General features: G+C 38.5%; 2 protein-coding genes across 2 annotated transcripts in view; one reads left to right on the top strand and one right to left on the bottom strand.

The window, feature by feature from the left end:
* LOC150087809 (dipeptidyl peptidase 2-like) overlaps positions 1–22,924 on the bottom strand; it is a 267,578-nt gene that overhangs the window by 106,620 nt on the left and 138,034 nt on the right. The window lies entirely within an intron of this gene.
* Positions 1–22,924, top strand: part of DopEcR (G-protein coupled receptor DopEcR) — a 128,344-nt gene that overhangs the window by 35,647 nt on the left and 69,773 nt on the right. Inside the window, exon 2 of the mRNA XM_090370437.1 lies at positions 20,758–21,796. Coding sequence (XP_090226563.1) covers positions 20,802–21,770 — 969 coding nt within the window. The 5' untranslated portion in view covers positions 20,758–20,801 and the 3' untranslated portion in view covers positions 21,771–21,796. The remainder of the gene's footprint in view (positions 1–20,757; positions 21,797–22,924) is intronic.

Below are 22,924 nucleotides of genomic sequence, written 5' to 3'. Positions count from 1 at the left end.
TCTTTAAAAATACTGTATATTTTAAGTGAGGTGAGGTTAAGCGAGGCCTCCCTGTACCGTTAGTCTGCTATTTATACTTGTGGCCGAATGAACTGTATCGCGTCGCATCGTCAGTTGCGTTGCAAAAATGTCTATGAAACGCAGCCCTTTAGTGTTATCAATCAATAATAAAACCGATATCACTGATTTGGAATCCGAACGTGGAGGTAAGAAATCTGCAAATTTGGACATCTCAATAACAACTAATTAATTCTCAATCAGTTAGGATAATCGTCATCCCACTGTATCTTAAAAATGATCAATTTATCACTATCGATTCAAAAAAGAAAGCTGAATAATATATATTTTTTAATTATTTTCCTTCATCTGATAATGGTGTATCGGAGCTGAGAACATTACATCAATGCTTATGGTACAAATAAATTATCAATGTGCTCTTATAGAGGCTGGAGATTGAAACCGTTAAATAAAAAGTAAAAGAAAAAAAACCCATTTCCCTAGAAATTAATATTAGCGATATCTTATTAGTTATGGAATTATGGTACTGAAGGTTGAAGTAGCTTAAAGATGAGTAGAAGTACTGGATAAGTAATGAGTAGAAATAGTAGAGGAAGCTTAAAGATGAGTAGATGTAGAACTTTATCTAGTTCTCCCATAATTTTATTCAACACATCCACTTCCACAATAATAGATGGAAGCCTGTTCCAGCAATCAACCATCCACTGGCTGAAGGAAAACTTCTGCACATTTATCCTGTGCAGAAGTTTTAGCCATCCTTCTTCAGTTTAAATTTATTCCCTCTCATGTGTGTAGTCTCAGGACGAGGAAGAATGCCATTCACATTCAGCTTACTTAACCCATTCAAGACCTCAAAGACCTCAATCAGATCACCCCGTAGGTGCCTATTCTCTAGAAGCTGCAATTTGCAGAACTGAAGCCTTTCTTGGTAAAAGCACCCGTTTGTTCCCTTCACCAATCTGATTGCCCTTCTCTGTACTCCTTCCAGCAGTTCTACATCTTTCCTAAAATGAGGTCTCCAGACCTGCATATAATACTCAAGATGCGGCCTAACCATGGCTTTGTAGAAAGGGATAATTACCTCCTTATCCCTGCTAGCAAGGACAAAACCCCATGAGCTGTCCTTGCAGCATGTCTGCACTGATAAGAGAATTTCATATCTGACTGCAAAATTACCCCAAATTCTTTCATTTTCCAGTACCGCACAGTTGATAAGTTATTCTGGGGTTACTGCTACCCATATGCAATACCTTGGCATTTATCAACGTTAAACTTCAACTGCCATTTTTCAGTCCACTGACACAATTTTCATCGATCTTGTTGCAGAACCTCACCCTAATTACTGAAGTTAACCACTCTGCCAACCTTTGTATCATCTGCAAACTTTGACATTAAGCCTGATATACCTTCATCAATATCATTAATAAATATTGAAAACAACTATGGGCTCAGCACTGAACATTGGGGGACTCCACCAATAACATTAATTTACGAAGAGCAGAGCCCATTAATAACCACTCTGTCTTTTTACACTTAACCATCCCTTTATCTATACCAGTAACTTGCCTTAATGCCACATTAATGGAACATATCAAGGTCGAATAAATATCACGGTAAAACTCCAGAACGGTGTACATCCTCCAACATGGCAGCAAGCAAAACAGTGGGAAAGCAGTGATTGACAAGTTGTGACTCCCATATTTCGACAAACGGACAGGAACAAAGCAGTGACTGGCAGATGTCACTGCCTTCCCCACCCACTGTCCTCCTAGGTTGATATGCATAGGGCGTTTTCCACCACATTTGCCGCTGTTTTTAATCGGGAACTCGTTTTCCCATTTTAAAACAGGGGGATGGAGGGATAAAGACCCTATCTAAGCTAAGTCCCTCCACCTCGACGACACAAAACAATCAGAAAAGGGAGGTGCTTTAAACTGTCAATTATCTCTGTCTTCCTCGCTTTCATCGAAGTACCTGCCGGTGTATACTGGACTTCAGCCAATATCAACTATATAATTATTTACCTGCATTTACATAGGTCACTTAGGATAAGGCCTTTTGCTTCGGGTTCCATAATACATGAGGAACATTGTTGCATCCGAAAGAGCAGGACTAAAATATTTACAAACTATACAAATATTTAAAAATACTAAACTACAGTATTTACAAATATAGAATATTTATTAATATACAAAAAATGTTACAATGGAACATGAAACGTTAGACAGTGAATCACGTGCACGAAGTTGGTGAACGTTATGTTCACAGTTGTCAATAATTGCATTTGTAGTGATGTAATTGCCTCGCCCTCTTCTCCCATTGGCTCGAATAAGTATGTACATCTTGCTATGTGCAAAATACCAATAATGTTGTATTATTCTGTTTTACAAAACAGGCTGGTATTCCCTGCAGAAACTGCAGGTCCCCTGGCGCATTACTGTAATTTTTTCCAATAAAAATTAAAAATACATGCAACTGAAAACAAAAGTTCATACCTACCATGGAATATACCTATAATAAAGGCTGCTATCACTCTTTACCCACGTAACCTAAGCCCTTTTGAGCTTGGCACTTGAAGAAACAACCCATACGATCTCATAACTCAGCTCTTTGTACTTTAGTATACGAGGTGTGGCAATAAAGTTCCCGGAATGCTGTTGCAGTCATGTTCGATAAGGTTGAAAATAAATGGAAGTGGTATGTTGTAATTCAAACTTCCTCTACGAGAGATTGTCTAGTAGGCTGACAGGCTGCAAGTAACAACCAGTTTCGTTAATGACGTTAACGCTCCATGTTATGATTTTGCAAAGGAGGAACGAACGAATATCAAAATTTTGCTTTAAACTGGAAAAATCTGCAAAAGAAAAGCTATCAAATTTTAAAACTGTTTATGATGACGATGGCAATGATCCAAGGATCTCAATCGTCAATCTCTCGAAATTCGAAGAAAGTTGCAAAAGTTCGGAAAATTGTGGCAAGAAATTCTATCGTCGTCAGACCCTTAGAATGATGGCTGATGAGTTGGATATGAATAAAGAGACGATTCATCAAATTCTGGATGAAGATTTAGGTCTGTGTAAAATTTGTGCGGTACAGACTCACGGATGAGAAGCAACAACGAAGAGTGTCATCATGCAAAGACTTCATCCAGCCAGACTTGTCAAGATAATCCTAATTTCCTCAACTTTACTGTCACTGGAGATGAGTGCTGGGTATTTCTGCACGACCCACAGACGAAGTGTCAGAGCATGCAGTGGACTTCAAAATCATCACTCAGGCCGCCAAAAAAGTTTTGTTTTACGAAGTACAGGATCAAGGTGACGCTGCTAATCTTTTTCGACAAACAGGGTGTGATTCACAAGGGATTTGTACATGAATGGGAGAGTGAATGCTGCGTTCTACTTAAGGGTTTCACAGAATACTGGAATGCATTTCCCGGGTGAGGCCGCAATTTCAAGAGAACGGCAGCTGGTTCTTGTTGCACAACAATGCCCCTGTACAAATCAACCATCCACCCTACTCTCCCAATCTAGCACCAGCTTTGAAGGAAGCTTTCCCAAGGTGAAAGCTTCCCTCAAAGGAAAGAAATTAAGGATGTTGAGGACAAAGAAAATCGTAAACTGCCAAACTAAACATAATCTCTTTGAACGCCTTCGCTGACTGTCTTCAGAAACTTTATTAACGTTATAATAAGTGCATTCAATCAGGTAGTGAGTATTTGAATAAAATAAAACCATTTTTGAGTTCCTTCACTGTGTGCTCTTTTTATTGAACCAGTCCGGGAACTTTATTGCACATCTCGTAAGTTAAAATGCTGCTTTATTTATTATTATATTTTTTTGTATATCTTAGCACCATTTGTATTCATAAAACTGCAAATCCAAGCTGTAGTTTATTATATCGTAATTGCTTGATATAAATAAAAGGCGACGAAACAACTCATGAACTGAACTACAAAGAGAATGATCTCAGGAGTAGCTCGGTGATATTTTTCGTTCCCCTGTGGTTCAGCTTGCCGCTCATTTGCCAGCGCTATTCTGCAACTGAGTAGAGAATGCAACTGACGGAGAAAGAAAGAGAGAGAGAGATTTTGTTGTGTGCAGCCTAGAAGTGTTTCAACTTCGCTCATTCTTAAAGTTCAAAGGCTACCGCTATTCGTAGCTGCTCCGAATCGTTAGGTCGGTGACCTCAGCGCTCTAATCACGAAGCTTTTGTTATAAACTGATGCTGAGCCTGTGTGATACGTTTCTATTGGTGTTCGTTCTAACTTTTCGCCTGTATATTACATTGGCTTATCCAGGATGACACACTAAACTCACACAAATCCACTCTCAAATTGTAAGTAAACATAACTTTTTGATAATTATATATAATTAAACAATGGTAGATTTGATCTTTCATCACTTGACATTCAAGTTTTGGTTTTACTAGATACATTCGATCATCTCCATTGTGAAGTTGTTGTTGCAATAGGGTTTTAGGGGCATCGGCGACAAGGGCCATATTACTCCGTGTATACTGTCTGTAAATTGCTTGTGTTCTGTGGTCGATTTTCAGTTTGCTAGATGAAAAACCCGAGTTTCAAGGATCAAAAACCATGCTACCCTCGCCTCAGACTGATTACTCAGCCACGTTGTGAAAAGGAGGGCCCATAAAAATTCCTCTCGTCGTCGACGGGGCGCGAACTTGGGTATTTTCCACCCGGTGTGGGGAGGACGGCGATTCTACCAATTGTGCTACCCATGAGGGCACTGTGATGTCCTCCTAATGGAGCAGTTGTGAGAAATCACAAGTGGAGCCTTACCCTAAACACTATGCCACTATATACGAACTTAAATTGCTATTGAATCAACCCGCCCTTGCTGAACTGGACTATTTACTATACTAAGGCAAAGGCTGCACAGTAGCACAGTGGTATCGTCACCATCCTCCTCCCCATATAGGGTGGAAAAGGCCAGGGTTCGAATCCCGTCGATGACGCGAGGAACTTATGGACATTTTTCACTCCGTGGCTGAGTTAGTCGGACTCAGGCGTAGATAGCAAGGTTTTTTTCACCGGAACCCGGGGTTTTTCTTCTAACATATAATCATATCCAAACTTTTAGGCGGGAGTGTATTCATTCATTTTTTTCATTTACTCAATAAATGAAAAAAAAAAAAAATTAATACACTCCCGCATAAAAGTTTAGAATCACGTTTAATTTTTCTTAATTTTCAAAGTTTTATTTAAAACAGGACCAACTTGTTTTACCAATTTTTATTAAAATATTTTCTATTATATATAAAAATCAAAAAACTAATAATATTTAAGGAAGTTGTAGATTTATTCGAGAATATTACAGAAAAGTGAAGAAGATTCCTGAATGTGCTAAAACGTTATAGAAGATTCTAGAATATTAAAAAGAGTGGAATATTGTTTTAATATTATAAAAGATTGTGCATGATTCTCGAATATTTTGCAATAATAAAAATTATGGAGTAAGAGCTGTGACTTACAAAATCGAAAACCCGTCACTCAGAAAGAATGTTTGGTGTGAGTTTTGTGTGTTTCGTGATAAACATGGCAAGAAATAAAGAACTGAGTGTTGAAAAAAGAAGTGTAATGCTATTACAACTCTATACAAAGAAAGTTCTTCCATGAGAAATAGTGGAAAAAATCGAGGTGTTTCATTTAAAGGAGTACAAACTACCATTTGAAGATTCAAGGAGACTTGAATCTTATGAAGTTTATAAATTTGAAGTTTAAAGGATAAATCACGATCAGGATAACCGCACGTTACAACGAAAGCACAAAATAAAACCATAACACTGATTTCTAAACGCAATCAATGACTTACTGAACTTGAAATCCGAGCTGAGTCCAATGGGAACAGGGAAAGTCTGTTACATCCACTGTAAAACTTGTCTTAAACAAACAGGATTTCATAGTCTTGTAGGGGTCCGAAAAATCGAAAGAAACGGTTGGCTTGGGCTAAGAGCCATCAACATTGGACAGTTGAAGAGTGTAAAAACGTACTGTGGACGGATGAATCTAAATTTGAAATTTTTGGATCCAAGCGTACAGTTGTATGTGGGACGATCAACTGAAGGGAAAATGGTGCCATATTGTTTAGGGCCTACAGTCAAACAAGGTTGAGGTTCCATCGTGATCTTGGGACTGCTTCTGTTTTTCTAGAGTACGTGACATCGTCAGAATTGTTGTTGTTGTTTGGTTTTTAGGAGCATTAGCAACTAAGGCCATATTGCTCCGGGGATATGCGGTGGTCATTCTCTGACCTTTCCGCATCCTCCATATTTGGTGGTGACCACCAAATATGGAGGATACGGGTTCGAACCCCGGTCTAATCAAGAAGCATGTGCTACTCACTGCTGTTCCTACCCACCTGGCTAGGGAGGCACCTCGTCAGAATTGAAGGAATTTTAAGAAAATAAGTCTTCAAAAACAATCTTGAATACAATGCAACATCCTTTGGACTTCGACTTTGTGCAAGAAATTTATTACAAGATAATGAACAGACACACAGCTCTAAGCAGCGCAGGGACTTTCTATCAAGTAAATAATAGGAAGGGGTATTGCAAATTATGGTGTGGCCATCCCAATCACCTGATAAACCCAATAGAGCTTTTATGGGATCATCTAGATCGTTAAAAGTCCGTGATGTCTGCTCATCTTCCCGAACTTTATGGGAAACCTTGGAGATCGCTTGAAATAACGTTAGTTAAGACACTATTACACACTTAGCCAAGACACTATTATAAAATTAATCGCCAGAATGCCACTTTTGTGTAAAGCAATGATAAAATCTCGAAGAGGATATTTTGATGAAAAATCACTATAGTTGTTAATATTAATGATTTGAATTTTTTTTTTGCTGTAAATTTTCAAATGCTTATAAAAAATCTTAAAATACTTTGTAGTGAGTTGATTTTTATATTAAACTTTAGATTGTCATAGCCAATTTAAAAAAAAAAAAAAAATTAAAGAAAACTGGTTTCATATGCTGTGATTCCAAACTTTTAGGTAGAAGCTTATTTTATGCAAATATTGTGCACAGAGGGCAGTACGGTAATACCAGTGGAGAAACTACCATACCGACAATTCAGTTGTTTCTGGTCACTTTGTTACTAGGAAGGTGCAACCTGATACCCGTCTTCGTCACGAGGAGGCGGCCCACCACTAAGAGGGAACCGCGGCTAACCTTGCGTGTCAAGAAAAGAAGGTACTGCATGGCTAAACCGAGTTTGTGACTATTCAAAAAAAAATTATAGTAAAACTATCAACACTTCAGGATGCTGAGAAGTTGTTGTTGTAGTAACAGCAGCAGGATTTTAGGAGCATCGGCGACTAAGGCCATATTGCTCTGTGTATTTTGTCTGTAAATAGCGTGTGTTCTGAGGTCGATTTTCTGTTTTCTGGATGAAAAACCCAAGTTTCCGTGAAAATAAAAAGCAACGTGTGTACCCTGTACGCACGAAAGATGTTTTATTTTATGTGAAAACATCTATGGCGACACTTGAGTAAAACCGTTTAAATTTTTTAACGGTTTGATCGAAACTTGCTTATTTACGCTACTTAGAAGGTTGATGATCAAAATCTTGAGAAGCAGATTTTATTAAAGTCTGCATTTTATTATTGCATAATATTACTACCCGCTTTCTTGCATAATATTCTGCTTTTATTCTTGCATATTACTACCCGCTGCTTACTCTACCGAATCAACGTTAGTGACTGAGTTAGCATCGTTAGCGTTATTTAGGAAGTGACGTCAATTGCGTAATTTCCGTAAAAAATTTCTTTCCCAATCGGTTTTACTCTAGTGCCACCACAGATGTTTTCACATCAAAAAACCATGCTACCCTCGCCTGAGACGGCTAACTCAGTCACGTTGTGAAAAAGGTCCATAAAAATTCCTCACGTCATCAACGGGATTCGAACTCGGGTCTTTTCCACCCGGCGGGGGAGTAAGAACTGCGATTCTAGCAACTGTGCTACCCACGAGGGGTAGCACAGTTGTACAGTTGGTAGAATCACAACCGAATTTTCAACCCCTAGGATGCGTCGCTTAGTAATTAGAACACACCCGAAATATAACGCAATTGCATACATTACCTAACTTGTAATCAGTGTCCACTGTCGAAAATTGTTTTTCGCCATAAAACAGTCAGAACAGAAATGAGTTCGATGAAAAAGCTATCTGAATATGGAGTGAAAAATAGAAGTCTGCTCTCAGATTAATTGTAAAGGAATTTAAAAAATGACAGTCTAGACTCAATCCTTAATTATGGCTATTAGGTAGGTGTACTTAATAAACTAGCTGCCAACATGACCTTTCAATGAACTCGAATTTTATCTTGGGGATTTGTTTTCGTTCACTACTTGAATCAATTAATAATATTCCTGTAAATGTAATTAAAGATTTCACAATCTAATAGTATTTCAGTGGTGTGCTAAAAAATATTATCGCATACCTGATGCAGAGTGGCAGACCTCACCAAGTCTAGTGAAAGGTCCCTGATGAACAGTATACATATAAAGAATAAACATAAAGGATGTAATGAGGGTCTTTGCAAACACGGATTCTCATTAACGATAGGTTTTCTAAGTTTAGCCGACGAGAAACTGACAAAATTAAATTAAGACTTGAATCTTAGAAACTAATTCACCATATTAACGTTATCTCAAACCAAATTCCGTTTGAGATAAAGTTATTCTGCAGAGCTTACCACTTGCCCCAGTGGTAAGCTCTGTAGGCTGCCGCCAATAGAATCGACTCCCAGACATAATAAGTTCAAAAATTCATTTGATACATAAAAAGTAAAAAGATATATTTTAGAACAATCTTCATTTTCCAGTAATACAACCCGTACACATCTTGCTATGAACTCCAAAAGGCGTTGCAGGGTGTCCTGTGTTAGCGCTATCCATGCGTTGCACAATGTGCCCAGTAATGCCAGCACATTGTCAGGTGGATAGTCATAGCATCGAATGTCCTTTTCCAGTAGGTCTCAAACGTGCTCAATTGGGTTCAGATTGGTGAGTTGGGTGGCCATGAGAGGTCGGAGAATTTACTGGCATGTTTCTGGAACCAGTTAGCAAACTGCCGAGCCTTAGGGCATTGCGAGTTGTCTTGTAGATAGACGCCAGAGTTGTCTGGATACAGTCATCATGAAGGGACGTACTTGGTCGGTGACGATACCTGGTCGAGCCGTTGATTAAGTGATCACAGGATCCAGGGCATGCCACGAAAACAGTCCCCAAACCACAATACCATTCCCTACAGCATGGCCTCATTTTGCTTTCTCCAAATATGAACATGCACATCAGCCTGATAGAGTTGGAAATGGATTCATCAGACCAGGCAATAGATTTCCACATGTCGGTGGTCCAGTGTTGGTGCTGACTTGTCCATGCAAGGTGCAGCAAGCATGGGTACCCGTGACAGCCGTCGACTACCATAGCCTACATGAGCTTAATGTCCGGCGCATAATCCATGTGAATATTGGTATTGCTATTTCTGCGTTTTATTGGGCGGTTAGCTGGAACACTGCTGCGTCGCTGCTGTGTTATGAGACGAGACACAGAACGCTCACCACGGGCATCGACTATACATGGCTGTCAAAGTGTGACCTTTGGCAGGTTGTTCGACCGCTGTTGAGCCAGTTATAGTATACTCTTGATATTATAGAACGGGGACACTTAACCACTTTGGCTGCTATTGAGATACTGGCACATGCACGTCTTACCCCACAATCATTCTACGTTCGATGTTGGAAAGATCTCGACGCTGACTCATTCCTCCTCGCAGACATTCAAAAACGGATCGTCACGTGTGCGACTACAATCTTATACCAACCGTTCCCGACTCTGAGCCTTCACCAGTGTGACTTCTGCGCGGTAGTATGGTTGTATCGTCACTGTCCTACCCACACCGGGTGGAAAAGGTCCGGGTTCGAATCTGGACCTTTTACACCAGGTAAATGACGCGAGGAACTTTTGTGGGTTTTTTTCACTCCGTGGCCGTTAGTCGGTCACAGGCGTAGAGAGCAAGGTTTCCTAGGAAAAACTGGGGTTTTTCATCCAGAAAAGAAGGCAAATCGACCAAAGAACACACTCAATTTACAGAACCAATACACATGATAGTTGAAAGTAGCTTTCTCGGCAACCCTAATATGATAGTTTGAGGTTTTTTTTTCACCAATGTCATAGATTGTTTGTTTGTTATTTGGTTTTTAGGAGCATTAGCAACTAAGGCCATATTGCTCCGGGGATATGCGGTGGTCATTCCCTGACCTTTCCGCATCCTCCGTATTTGGTGGTCACGGGCTCGAACGCCGGTCTAATCAAGAACCATGTGCTACGCACTGCTGCTCTTACCCACCTGGCTACGGAGGCGCCGGTGCCATAGATCAGCCTATTCCTACACAAGAGGGTGTTGTTATGTAAAACCAATTTAGTGTGACACTTTTGACAACAAAGGCTGGCTATGAAAGTCTTTGTCCTTTGAAAGAAATAAGTTAATTAATTAAACTCAATGAGCTCAATGTGAAGATTAAATGAGGGTGAGGTGCCATGCAAAAAAAAAACATTTGCAATTCATGTAAATACCATGAGAGAGAAAGAGAGATTAAGAGGCAAATCATAAGCAAGTGCATCCGGTTACAAGATTAAGAAAATGAAGAATTATCCTAGAAGCTTTGAAGCAAATGTGGTCCTTATAAATCTTAATTAAAGACACGAGCACCAACATCCAAATTACGTAAATAACTCAATTTAATTGAAATTCTACCGCAGGAAGATCGCGCATGAGTTAAGACTGACTAATTCTGGACATAAGATCTCAGGTATCATTAGTTGAACAACGTGAAACTTTAATGATGGAAATGGGAGTAATCACTTGCGATGATAACCTGAAAACAGCTATTACACCCATTAAAGAAATCTTAATGAAGAGTAATTATCATTGATGAATTTACCAGCGTCACCCTAATAGTGAAATGAACTCCCAGAACAATGAGTCGTACTCCCTGAAGGTTATCGGAGTATGTGATCAGAATCCGCAGCGGTAATTTCATTTAAAAATTAATAGACCGCCTTTAACTTCCTCTACAGAAAAGTCCATTTTTTTCAGTCATGCTTTAGAAATGACGAAACCGTAACTTACTGAAAGGGTGTGGTTCACTCAAACGCTTTTAATATCATTTGGAACACGTAGATCGGTCCTTAAATGGAACTATACAAAAATATGTCTAGATTCAACAGACCATTACTGGGATGGATGATTTCAGTAGCCATTAATAGCCTTTTTAGTTTAATTGTAAAGCAATTTCTGGCAATGACACTTGATACGTTTGAATATTTATAGTCACTTCTGAAGTACAACTTGTCCTTTCGCACTGAGATATTTTAGGCAATTAATCAGTTATTGCAGAGCGCAGTAATTATCTTCAAAAAAGTCACCAAAAGCGATCCCTTCTCGATTTCAATGCTTAGTTTCAGCCTATTAGAATTAAAGATTGACTATTTGCATGCAAATAGTCAATTAGTGCTTGAGGGTTTGGTTCGCGTTTTACACTTTGAGCCAAGGCAATTAAATCTAATGATGGGCAAAATCGAATGAATCATTCGAATGATTTGCTATAATCGATTATGATCTCGATTATGCTCATCACTAATTAAAACCATGAGAGTAGACGGTAAACAGCAGACTTGTTCAAGAAAGAAAACCCTATTTTCAACTAGGGTCTCCAATTTAGGAGTTATTTTGCGGGAATATTGTGATGGTAACTTACAAGGTGTTGCAAGAAGCTTATAGTGCTGAGGTACAGATACAATCAATTTATTTTTGCTGATTTCCAAAGAGGTTAAAGAAGGCTAACAATCGTTTGAAAAACTGGAGAACCAAAACTCCAAAAATTAAAAGAGAAAATATTGATGATAACAACCCTCAGCTTCAAAGTAACGGATGCTTTATCAACTCAATATCTGACTTCTTGTGAACAGTGCCGCCCAATCCCTGGCTTCTAAAACAATTACATTCGCCAAATAGTTCAGATCTTCTCTTGCAACTTTTTCCTATTTCCAACAATGAAGAAAAAGCTGCAAAGACTCTGAGGTGCTTTTAGAAATAAAGAATGATTTCGAGTAAATTAGGGAACAATTAAAAAATAATAATAATAATAAATTTTCTGTTTATACTCCGGCACGACAACCAAGTCAGTAGAGTTTACAATAAATCGTCAATACAAATATTTATCGTATTTAGTAGTCACGGGCTTGAACCCCGGTCCACTCAAGGAACGCGTGCTATGCACTCTCGCTCCTGACCACTGGGCTACGTCAGGCCTATTACCATAAATAAAGGGTTGCACATGGATTAATGGACAGAGTGATAACCCCATTAATTCAGAAGATTAGCAAGCAATAAATCATGTTTGACGAAAAATTTTAGCTCACATAAGCCCTTGAAAGAGGGAGATGACTTGGAAAATTTGCCTCCCCCAAAGTGTCTTAGCCACGTTTTATAGTTAGAATGTCTTCATACCAGAAATTCATTGCTCCACCGAGCCATATGAGAAAGTACGGCAACTGCACACAGAATAACTTCATGTTGGGCTCTAAACTTTCATCTATGTATCGTCGGGTACTCAAAATGTCCTGGCCTTAAAGACATGGAGAAGTGTTCGGCCATTAATGACCGCACACTCCCCTACATGTTTTGACCACGCACCATTATTTTCTCACCACAAACTGTTCTTTTCCATACGTTGAAGCACCCAATGCTAGTCCTGACTCAGAGATCAAGGAAACAGCAACATTAAATTTGCACGTTTTGGATCTTTTATGCAATTGTGTTTGTGTGTTAAGCAGCAAAGGCTAAAAGGCGTTAATATATTGCGTCTGTAAGTTGAGTTTATTCTGTGGTCGATTTTGTTGCATACTGGACGAAAAATCAGTGTTTCCGGAAGGGAAAAACAAAAACTATGCAATCCACGCTTGAGACTGACGAACTGAGCCAAGTTGTGAAAAAAGCTGATAAAAATTCTTTGCATCACTGTCGGGATTCGAACCCAGATATTTCCCACAGAGTGTGGGGAGCACAGTGATCATATTTTAATGTGCTACTAGCGAGGATGCAATTATATGCACGTATCCTGAGAGAGCAAGTGAAATTTTATAAAGACAGATGTTTCTCGGGCCCTCATGGGTACCACAGTTGGTAAGATCGTAGTCCTACCCATACCGGATGGAAAAGACACGAGTTTGGGTACCGCAGACAACGTGAGGAAGTTTTATAGCCCTTTTTCATAATGTGGTTGAGTTAGTCGATATAAGGCGAGGGTAGGATGGTTTTTCTCCCTGAAACTCCGGATTTTCGTCAAGCAAAACAGAAAATCGACCTCAGAACGCGCAATTTACAGCCAAAATGTAAGGAGTAATATGGCCTTAGTCGCTGATGCTCCTAAAACCCTACAACAACGTATGTTGCTCAAACTTCACACATACATTTTGTCCTAAACACTGGATATCATGTAATTTCCTTAACTTGAAAAATTAATCTCTGAATTCCTCACACGTGTTCTCATGCCAACACAAAAACAGTTTTGAAAAATTTGAAAATTTCAACATATTAGCATCATTTTAAGGTAACATTTTGCATCATCATGCTATTAACATTATTTTCATTAATGAAATATTTATGTATTAATTATTATTTGCCTAATCATTTGTTGCATTTTATATTTATTAATAAGGTAGCTAAGTAATGGTTTTGGGTGCCCACGTAAACAATTTTTTCTGCTGTTTTCGATCGCGATACTGTAAAAGGCTTTCTCACTAATTGGTACACATACCACAAACTATCCGTAGGAATAAATATTCACAGCTGATATTTTTTTTGTAATAACAGGACATTAATAAGCCACTAACTGTGCAAACTCTACTCACACTGTGTAGCGTCTACTCTACTCTACTCTACTGTGCAAACTCTTCTTGATACAAGTGAAGAGAATTAAATATCTGAGTTGATGAAAATGTAATTAGGAGTCTAAATGGAATGTTAAAAGTACCGCATTAGTCTCTCGAAATGCATTACCATAATCACCTGGAAGAACAGAGTATATACACTAGAAGATTCAACAAGGTGTCCGAGGAAGACCTACAAAGTGATAGAGGTTAATTGCATTATTTAAGGTACTCCGCATGAGGGCCTATGCAAATATCAATGTCCAAGCACTAATTGCAGCATTCTGCAAGGAAAGGCAAATATCAAACAGCATTTAATAAAGAAAAAGCTACTTAACTATGTCCCAGCAAGTAATTTTATTTCCAGAAACGTTCCTGAAAGTTAAATAATCACTTTAACGAACATAAATATTTCGCAGAGGTCGAAAGATAGCAAAGGCAATTATGCAAGCATGAATTTAGATTATCTATTACGTTCCTCTTTGGTTCTATGTATCTGACCTGAACATAATGAATATTTGAATTTAAGAAGGATATGTCCACAGTTTTTGGTGAAATTATATAAAAAATATTCCGTTCGTCTTTTTTTTTTTTTTGCTAATAAGAGTAAAGCAAGTTTAAAAACTGTAATTTCTTAGGATAGGCGGATATAAAAGACACACATTGAACAAAAAATGGATTCTATAAGATGTTTTAGTGCGTTTTTGTCTAATTCCAACCTTTTTTCCAGCAAAATATCGCATAGCTGCGACAAAAGTTGAAAGAAGAGAATTTCGAGGCGGGGCAGGGAATATGGTGGAAATCCGTGTCATGTTCTCCGAACTATTCTGGTACGATGCGCTGTTGCACTGTCATCTATAAAGTGGCCATCACCTTCGAGATAAAAGTGTAACATTGCAGGGTGCAGTAAAACTGATACAAAATTCAGGTACTCCCTGGATCACATTCGACCTTCCATCAGTATCAACGGACCCAGTCCGTGCCAACAAAGCATTCCCCAATACCATGATATTACCTCCAGATGCTTGGGTTGTCTTAAGGCAAGCAGGGTCCATCGCTTCATGAGGGTCTCGCCACACTCCGCCTACCATCAGTGCAAAACAAAGTGTATCGTGATTCGTCTGACCGCTTTCTTCTATTGTTCCAGTATCCAATCACAACGTTCTCGGCAATACTGCAAGCGGATTTTTCTGTTTTTCTCTGAAAAAAGTGGTTTCCGAATAGACAGGAGACTGTAAATACTCAATTTATTCAATTCCCTGGGAATGGAATTGAATTTCAAATATGGGTTGAAATATGGCAGTTCTGGGCTTGATTGAATTCAAATTGTCTTTTGCTGCACGTTGAATGTCTTATTTTTTCGTACAGTTTTCCTTAGAGTACGAGGGCTTCGCTCTTGAAGTATTGTTTTTCTGCCACATTTACGCCTTTGAGATGTGGAAAGAACCACTTCCTTTCCAGTAATTAAAAACTTTCGAGATGGATGCTTTTGAGAAACCAGTTGTCTTTCGTTTCTTGAATCGTGGCTCCTGCTAAATTGTACTCATAAGACCTTTTACAAACTCTGATGGATCACGCGTTTTCCCCATTCTAGCTTCAGATTACTGCAGTCGAACAGCCTGTGCAGTCTTTATTCTCAACGAGGCAAGAAGTCATCACCCCGAGTCACAGTTTTCTTTGCATCGATTTTCATTTTTGCTCTCTGTGACTGTCTTAATATAAAGGTTCGTATTTTTTTTGGTGAGCGTGTGTATTAGTCTATTCTCACTTCAGTTCATCATGCTGTAAGTTCTGTCCCCCCACCAAAGGAGCCCTCATGGGTAGTACAGTTGGTATAATTGACCGCCCTCTCCACACCAGTTGGAAAAGACCTCAGTTCAAATTCGGTCAATGACAAGAGGAATTTTTATGGATCTTTTTTATATATTTTTATCCAAAATTTCTAAATAAATATCTAAGTTTTAAAATATGTCCAGATAATCAAAGTATATAAGGAAATTTAAAAGAAATAAACATTATGCGAAAATTCTAGTGTTTACAAAAAAGCATATATTCATAATTAGTATTTCAATTACTTATTAAATAACAAAAAAGTTCCAGGCGTTTATAAAATCTTATTATTAATAAAGATTAAATTATACGGCATTATTATAATTATTATTATACAGAAAATATTACAAAAGATGTAATGGTGTTATATTAGAACAAGACATTTTTTATGAATCCAACAATTCGAAAAGTAATTCTGTAACTCCATAAGAGGATCAATTTTTCAAGTTTATTAATCGAAAAACAGGGGGGGGGACTGTTTTAGCAAAAAATAAGTGCAAAATAAATACAAACATATCTTTAAAAACGTAATATCTAATGAATACAATTTTCCATACTAAATCCATAAAGCAAAAAACAAACCAGTTTTCACATTTTTTATGCCCTCGTAAAAAAAGTTGGTAGAATCGCCGTCCTCCACCCCCACCCGGTGGAAAAGACCAGAATTCGAGCCCCGTTGATGATGGAAGGAATTTTTATGGGCCTTTTTTACAATGTGGCTGAGGTGGTCGTTCTCAGGCGAGGGCAGTATGCTTTTTTCTGCCGGAAACTAGGGTTTTCATCCAGCAAACAGAAAATCGACTTCAGAACACAAGCAATTTACAGACAATAACACGGAGCAATATGACCTTAGTCGCTAATGCTCCTGAAATCCTACAACAACAACAACGTTGTTGTAGGATTTTAGAACTGTGTTTTTATATAACACAGATTACTCCAAATTATATACGTATAATACGCTGTATTATGTACACGAATTAACTAAAATAGTGAATTATATTAATTTATTTTGAATTGTTAGTGGAAATTCTATTCACAACATCTTGAAGTTGGTATACCAAATCGTATTTACTACGTTAAGTAATCCTCAATTCAATGACCTTTTTTACCTTTTTTTACCCTTCTTTCTCCTACTTGTCATTCTGTGAACAACTTTCTTGAATAGTCCAACGACTTGACAGAATAAGGTTGCATTCATGTTAATATCCAATCCCTTGTCAATATCCAATAAATTCATTCTGTCACTCATCAGGCGAAGTCACCCAGGCGTTTTCTTGAAACTCTTCTAAAGTTCCATTCTGGCATCCATCAGCGTATGAAGGACGTTTAGAATCGATATTTTTTGCCAATTTTTTACGAATTTTCAAGACTGCATAATTCTTTCCCGCATGTAGAAAACCTTGAAAGATTTTAATTTCCTTATCGAGGAGTTAAATAACTGTGGGATGCTTTAATACAGGGAAAAAAAACCTGTGTTATGCTGCTGTGAAATTTCAGCCTGAGTGAGCTATGCAGAATCTTCCTTCTCATTCTAGACTTTCCCGGTTGTTTCCTCCGTGGAGCTTCGTAGGCACGATACATCTCCATCTGCCACTCGTTTGGAGAGGTCTGAGTTCGATTCCTGTTGATAATTGGAGAATTTCTATCGATCTTCAATTGAGGCCGTAGTTACCCCTACTCCCTCAGACAGAGTAGGGTTCCCCGTGAGGTGTTCCAACGTTTCTTCCGCTCACACAACATGAAAATCAGCCAGTGAACACACACTTCCACACACAAAAAAAATTCCTTTAAGAGGATATGAGCAGCAACCTAAGGGCCATTAAAATATTAATTTGAATTTGTCCTAGTTATGTAAACAGTTGCCAGAAATTGGTTCCATCATCCAAGCCTTCACACTGTATGCACCAAACAGGTAGTTTAATCGTTGTCATAACGGTTACAGAAGTAGAATTCGCTACCAGACATTTTTATAACCACAAATATCAGCACAAAATACTTTATGTGGGAAAAACCTTGTAATCCGATGATTTTCAAATGTTTCACTAAAGTCGCATTATTTTCAATTTCAATAACTGTGCATCTCTCTCTCTCTCTCTCTCGACCTCGCGAGAAGCACAGTTGGTACAATCACAGTTCTACCCAAACCGGGTAGAAAAGACCTGAGTTCGAATCCATTCAATGAGGCGAGGAATTTCTACGGGCTTTTTTGACAACGTAGTTGAATCAGTCTCACGCGAGGGTATCACGGTTTTTTCTCCTTGGGTGTTTCGTCCTGCAAACAAACAAAAAAAAAAAAAAAAATTATATTAGGACCACCAGTAATTTTCTGGAGAAAAAAAAAAAAACAAACAAACCAGTTTTGGGGGAATCGTCCAGCAATTTACAGACAAAATAAATATGGCGCAATATGGTCTAAATCGCTGATGCGCCTAAAACAATGTCTCTCTCTTTTTCAGAATTTTCCAAATAATTACAGGCTGTGATTCTGTAACTGTAAAGTTACAGAATCATTGGTTGCAACAGAATCGCAGCCTGTTGCTGCTGTTGTTGTAATTGAGATTTTGGCGTATCAACAACCAAGACTATATTGCTCCATATATACTGTCTGTAAACCGCGTGTGTTGTGTGGACGATTTTCTGTTTGCTGAACGAAAAACCCGAGTTTCTTCGAGAAAAAACGTGTTACCCTTGCCTGAAACCGACTAACTCAGCCACGTTGTGAAAAAGGCCCAAAAAAAAATAAAAAAATAAATAAAATTTCCTCACGTCATCGACAGGACTCGAACTCAGGTCTTTTCCACCCAGTGTACGGCAGACGGCGATTCTCCAACTGAATCTGTAGAGTGAACAGTAACTGTGGCCTTATTGGAAAATGGCATATCAGAAGCAAAGTATTACAGTACTAGCAGAAACCTTTTTTTTGTGTGTGTTACGGTACACACACGGACAAATACTTTAGTATGATATATAACCCCTAATTGCCAGAAATGTTTCGCACCTGCAATGCATCGATAAATTAAGGTATCGACGAGCAGCTGCAGAATCAGTAGCCACTGGACAGGCCGGACAAGCTGCAATATATCTTCGAAGGCGACCCAGACATGTTTGATGGGAGTCAGACTGGGGGAGCAGGCGGGCCACTCCATAATGATTACATCCCATCTTCCAGCATACTGTGGGAAGATGGGGTATTCCTTTCAGCACAATTATTGGTTGCAGAATCTCGTCTCTATATCTACGTGGGGCCTGTTCCATGATAAATCTATACGACCACAGAGACTAATGCCACTCCCGTATCAAGCAATCTAGCTCCATCTAAGTGACTGTGTTCCTGTAGGAACACAAGGAGTCTGAGCGGTAGAAAAATGGTTAAAATCACCGTTCTCCCCGCGTTCGAAACTAGTCGATAACGCAAGGAACTTTTATGGGCTTTTTATCACTCCGTGGTCGATTTATCGGTCTCATGAGTGGACAGCAAGGTTTTTCTCCCGAGAACTCTTGATTCTTCGTCCAGGAAAACAGTCAAATCAACTGGAGGAAACACACAATTATGGATATAATAATACACATGGGCATATAAGTAGTTCTTGGATGGCCCTAATATGAAATGGTTTTTCCTTTCTTTTACGTACACAGGATTGTTTCGGGTTCTTCGTCAACACTACCCTAGAACACGGTGAGAATCTGATCGCAGGATGTGCCTCGATTCCTATATGAAGAGTCAGTTCAATTACGATGTTCGGATGCTTCCGATAGTTTGGGTTGACACTCGTAACACTCGTCGCTGCAAAGCATCCGAGTAGTTGGGTAGTTTAAGTGTCGATTGCGACGGATGGAGAGAGAGATCTTGCCACGGAACTGATGATCTACGACCCTGATCTGGAGTAAACAAATAGTCTGGATTTCTTTGAACCGATTCCACATCCTGCTGATGACACTTTGTGACATACCAAGCTATGCTGCAACTTGGCGTTGTTACTGTTTAGCCTCTGTCCCGATGACCCTCCAAGCGATAAACACTGGCAAATCCATCTGGGATGAACTTTCCAGATGCTTCACTACGATAATCAACAGGTGGTGTGTTGTCTTTTGCAGCTGTAGTTCACTAATGTGATGCGTCTGCAACATGGTCGAGTATTTAATGGTAGGACGCCTGAATTTGCATAGTCCCGGCCTGTATTTGTTGGAGAACTAAGTAATTTATATGTACACACAATGTCAATTCTTGAATATGTGCTGTCATTGCAGCTATAATGGATATCGATTATGTTAGATTGTGCAATAGACTATGCAGTGATCCCTAAGTGTTTTAACCAGTGTACTTCCACATCGTGAGATAACATCCTTTGTCGTTGAAAGAGAGATAAATTTTAACGCTGATATTGTGTAAAGAACATTTGTATTTCACTAGATAATTAAAAGTAAAAGTACTTGCTTTATATAAAGAGCAAGATAAAAACATATACAACACGCTTCATTTCATTTTTATGTCAAGCTCTCTTGTCTCCGACAGCCCTGCTTACCATAACCTTTATATAGCAGAAGTGGCACACCAAACTTTTGTTGTATTATTCATATGGTAATTTCGCCATACTCTGTTAAGCAAAAATAGTTTTTTTACGCTTTCAGGCTTCAACTACGAACATCTATCTCTCAGAAAATAAATTAGCTGGAACAGAAAGACGACATTTAATCCCAGCAAAAAAATGGCTAATGAATACGTAACATCAATTGTACACCGAAACCAGTGCAAAGGGCAGAAACACTAGCTACGTGCCATGAATACAAGTAATGCAGGCATTTGAAACATTTGAAGATAACACATTACTTGTCTTTGGTCTAGTACATGCGCACTTACAACAATAAAAACTACCCAAAAGCTAATTAGTTCATTTTAATCTTAAGAGAAATAATGCTAATGGGTTTACTGTTTGTTATTCTCACAGCGTACAGATGCTGCTAAACAGCCGTTTCTCTGACATCATCAGCAATGTCCAGAAGTACGGAAGATCTGCTAGTCTTGTCTGAGAATGAATTGCCCGTGACTGCAGACCGCATTGTGGAGGCAACTGTTATTTTGGTAACTTGTGTCTTGACAACAGTAGCCAATGTCGTGATGATCGCCACGCTTGTCACTTCTCCTGGTCAAAAAGAGGCCATGGATCATTATATTTTGTCGCTTGCAGTGGCTGACCTCCTCTGTGGAGTCCTCATAGTGCCTCTTTCTGTGTATCCAACTGTGGTTCGAGACTGGGTCTACGGAGACTTTCTATGTCGTCTTAGTGGATATGTGGAAATCACCTTGTGGAGCGTGTGCCTCTACACATTCATGTGGATATCTGTAGATAGATATCTGGCCATTAAGAAGCCTGTTCGATACGATACGATCCAAACTCGGACACGATGTCAATGTCGGATGGTCTTTACCTGGGTAACGTCAATGTTCCTCTGTTGTCCTCCCCTCCTGGGCTTCTCTAAAGGAAATTTCTACCGAGATGGCTACGTGTGTATGCTAGACTTCGCTAGCATGGTGCCGTATAGTACAACATTGGCGTTTCTGATCATCGCTCCAAGTGTCATCACTATTACTTATACGTATTTCTACGTGTTTGTGACGATGCACAAACTTCGGCAATGCATGACTCAAGAAGAGAAGGAACAAGCAACTGCACTGGGAGAAAACCTATCTAATCCGGATCATATAATGGCCTTTGTCCTAACCCTTATCTTCTGGTTGTCGTGGTTTCCCTGGTTTAGTCTTTGCATCTGGGAGTTCGTTTCGAAACGTTCGATGGACAATCACTCCCTTCACTTTTCTCTACTCTGGTTGGGGATACTCAGTGGAGCCTGGAAACCCATCGTATGTCTCGCCATGAGTCCCAAGTTTCGGTTCAGGATGAAAGTATTTTGTATGTCTCTGTGTTGCAGAAGAAAAGCTCGACAACAACTGATTGTCTGAAACGCCAGGGATTCCTTTGTTCTCAGGTAAATCACATTTTTTTTTTCAATTTACCTTACTGTTAAATTTATTCTTGATTTCTTATCACTTGGTGTAAATATTCAAATACTTCTTATACGAATAGAACGTATTTGCATCTCTCCATCAGGTTACCAATAGTATGAAGGAGAATAATAAGAACTAAGTATATTTGTTGCATTTAATAACGTATGTACCGTTACTGGTATATTATATGATTCCAAAAAAGATTTCAATCGTTCTTATGATTCTATTCAATTATAAAATATTACCCCACACGCACACACACACACAAACGACAAGGCATTCCATAATTCTTGCCTTTCTACCGATAACCAAACGTAAATGTCAAATGTCACAAACTGAATACAGGCGTGTGCCGAAAGCAAACGTCCCGCCTTCGATGGGCTTTACAGAACTGGTATTTATTCATATTTTAATCTTAAAATAGTTCTAGGAATATATAAATCCATTTTGTGATTTTTAGAGATCTTTCAGCAGAATCGATACAGTATAAATTTCTGTTGTACTTTAATATCTGCTGTTCAGTACGTCTTCAATCCATAAAAGCATGCAGAAGTAGATCTTCAATTTATCTAATAACACACGGATTCATTATCTTATGAGTTATTTCTAATTTAATATAATTTCGTTTCCTGTACTGAAAAAGAAAATATTGTAAAGAAAACTTTTTAAACGTCTTTTGTTTTAAGCAGACGAAAAGCTACGTCATCTGTTCTAAGATAAATCGTTCAATAGTGAAATTTATACGACGCTACTGCCCTCTCGCAACTCTTTTTACTGTTTAGATCAAAAATAATTTTTACTGATAATTATAAAGATACAGAATTAACAAATATCTTATTTGTTGTTTTTGCATTATTTTTATATTATTTCAAATAGTCCATTCAACCTACTGAAACAATTTTATATCTCACAAATTATGCGCTGTTCAACAAAAAAATTCTTTGAATTTGTTTCCTTTCTTAAAATAGGCAAACTTGACTAATTTTGGGTCGAGAAAAACGAATATGACTTCAGAAATTTTTGGTTAGCTATAGTTTTTGAGATACAGTACTTCGCTATTGTCTGAGAATATAGTAATTTCAGTGGTAGTCGGAGTGAAAAGTAATATT

The sequence above is a fragment of the Mastigoproctus giganteus genome, chromosome 3 (genome assembly GCF_048544385.1).
Source record: "Mastigoproctus giganteus isolate SK-2022 chromosome 3, ASM4854438v1, whole genome shotgun sequence".
Taxonomy (NCBI): Eukaryota; Metazoa; Arthropoda; class Arachnida; order Uropygi; family Thelyphonidae; genus Mastigoproctus; species Mastigoproctus giganteus.
This window is presented reverse-complemented; position numbering and strand designations above follow the sequence as displayed.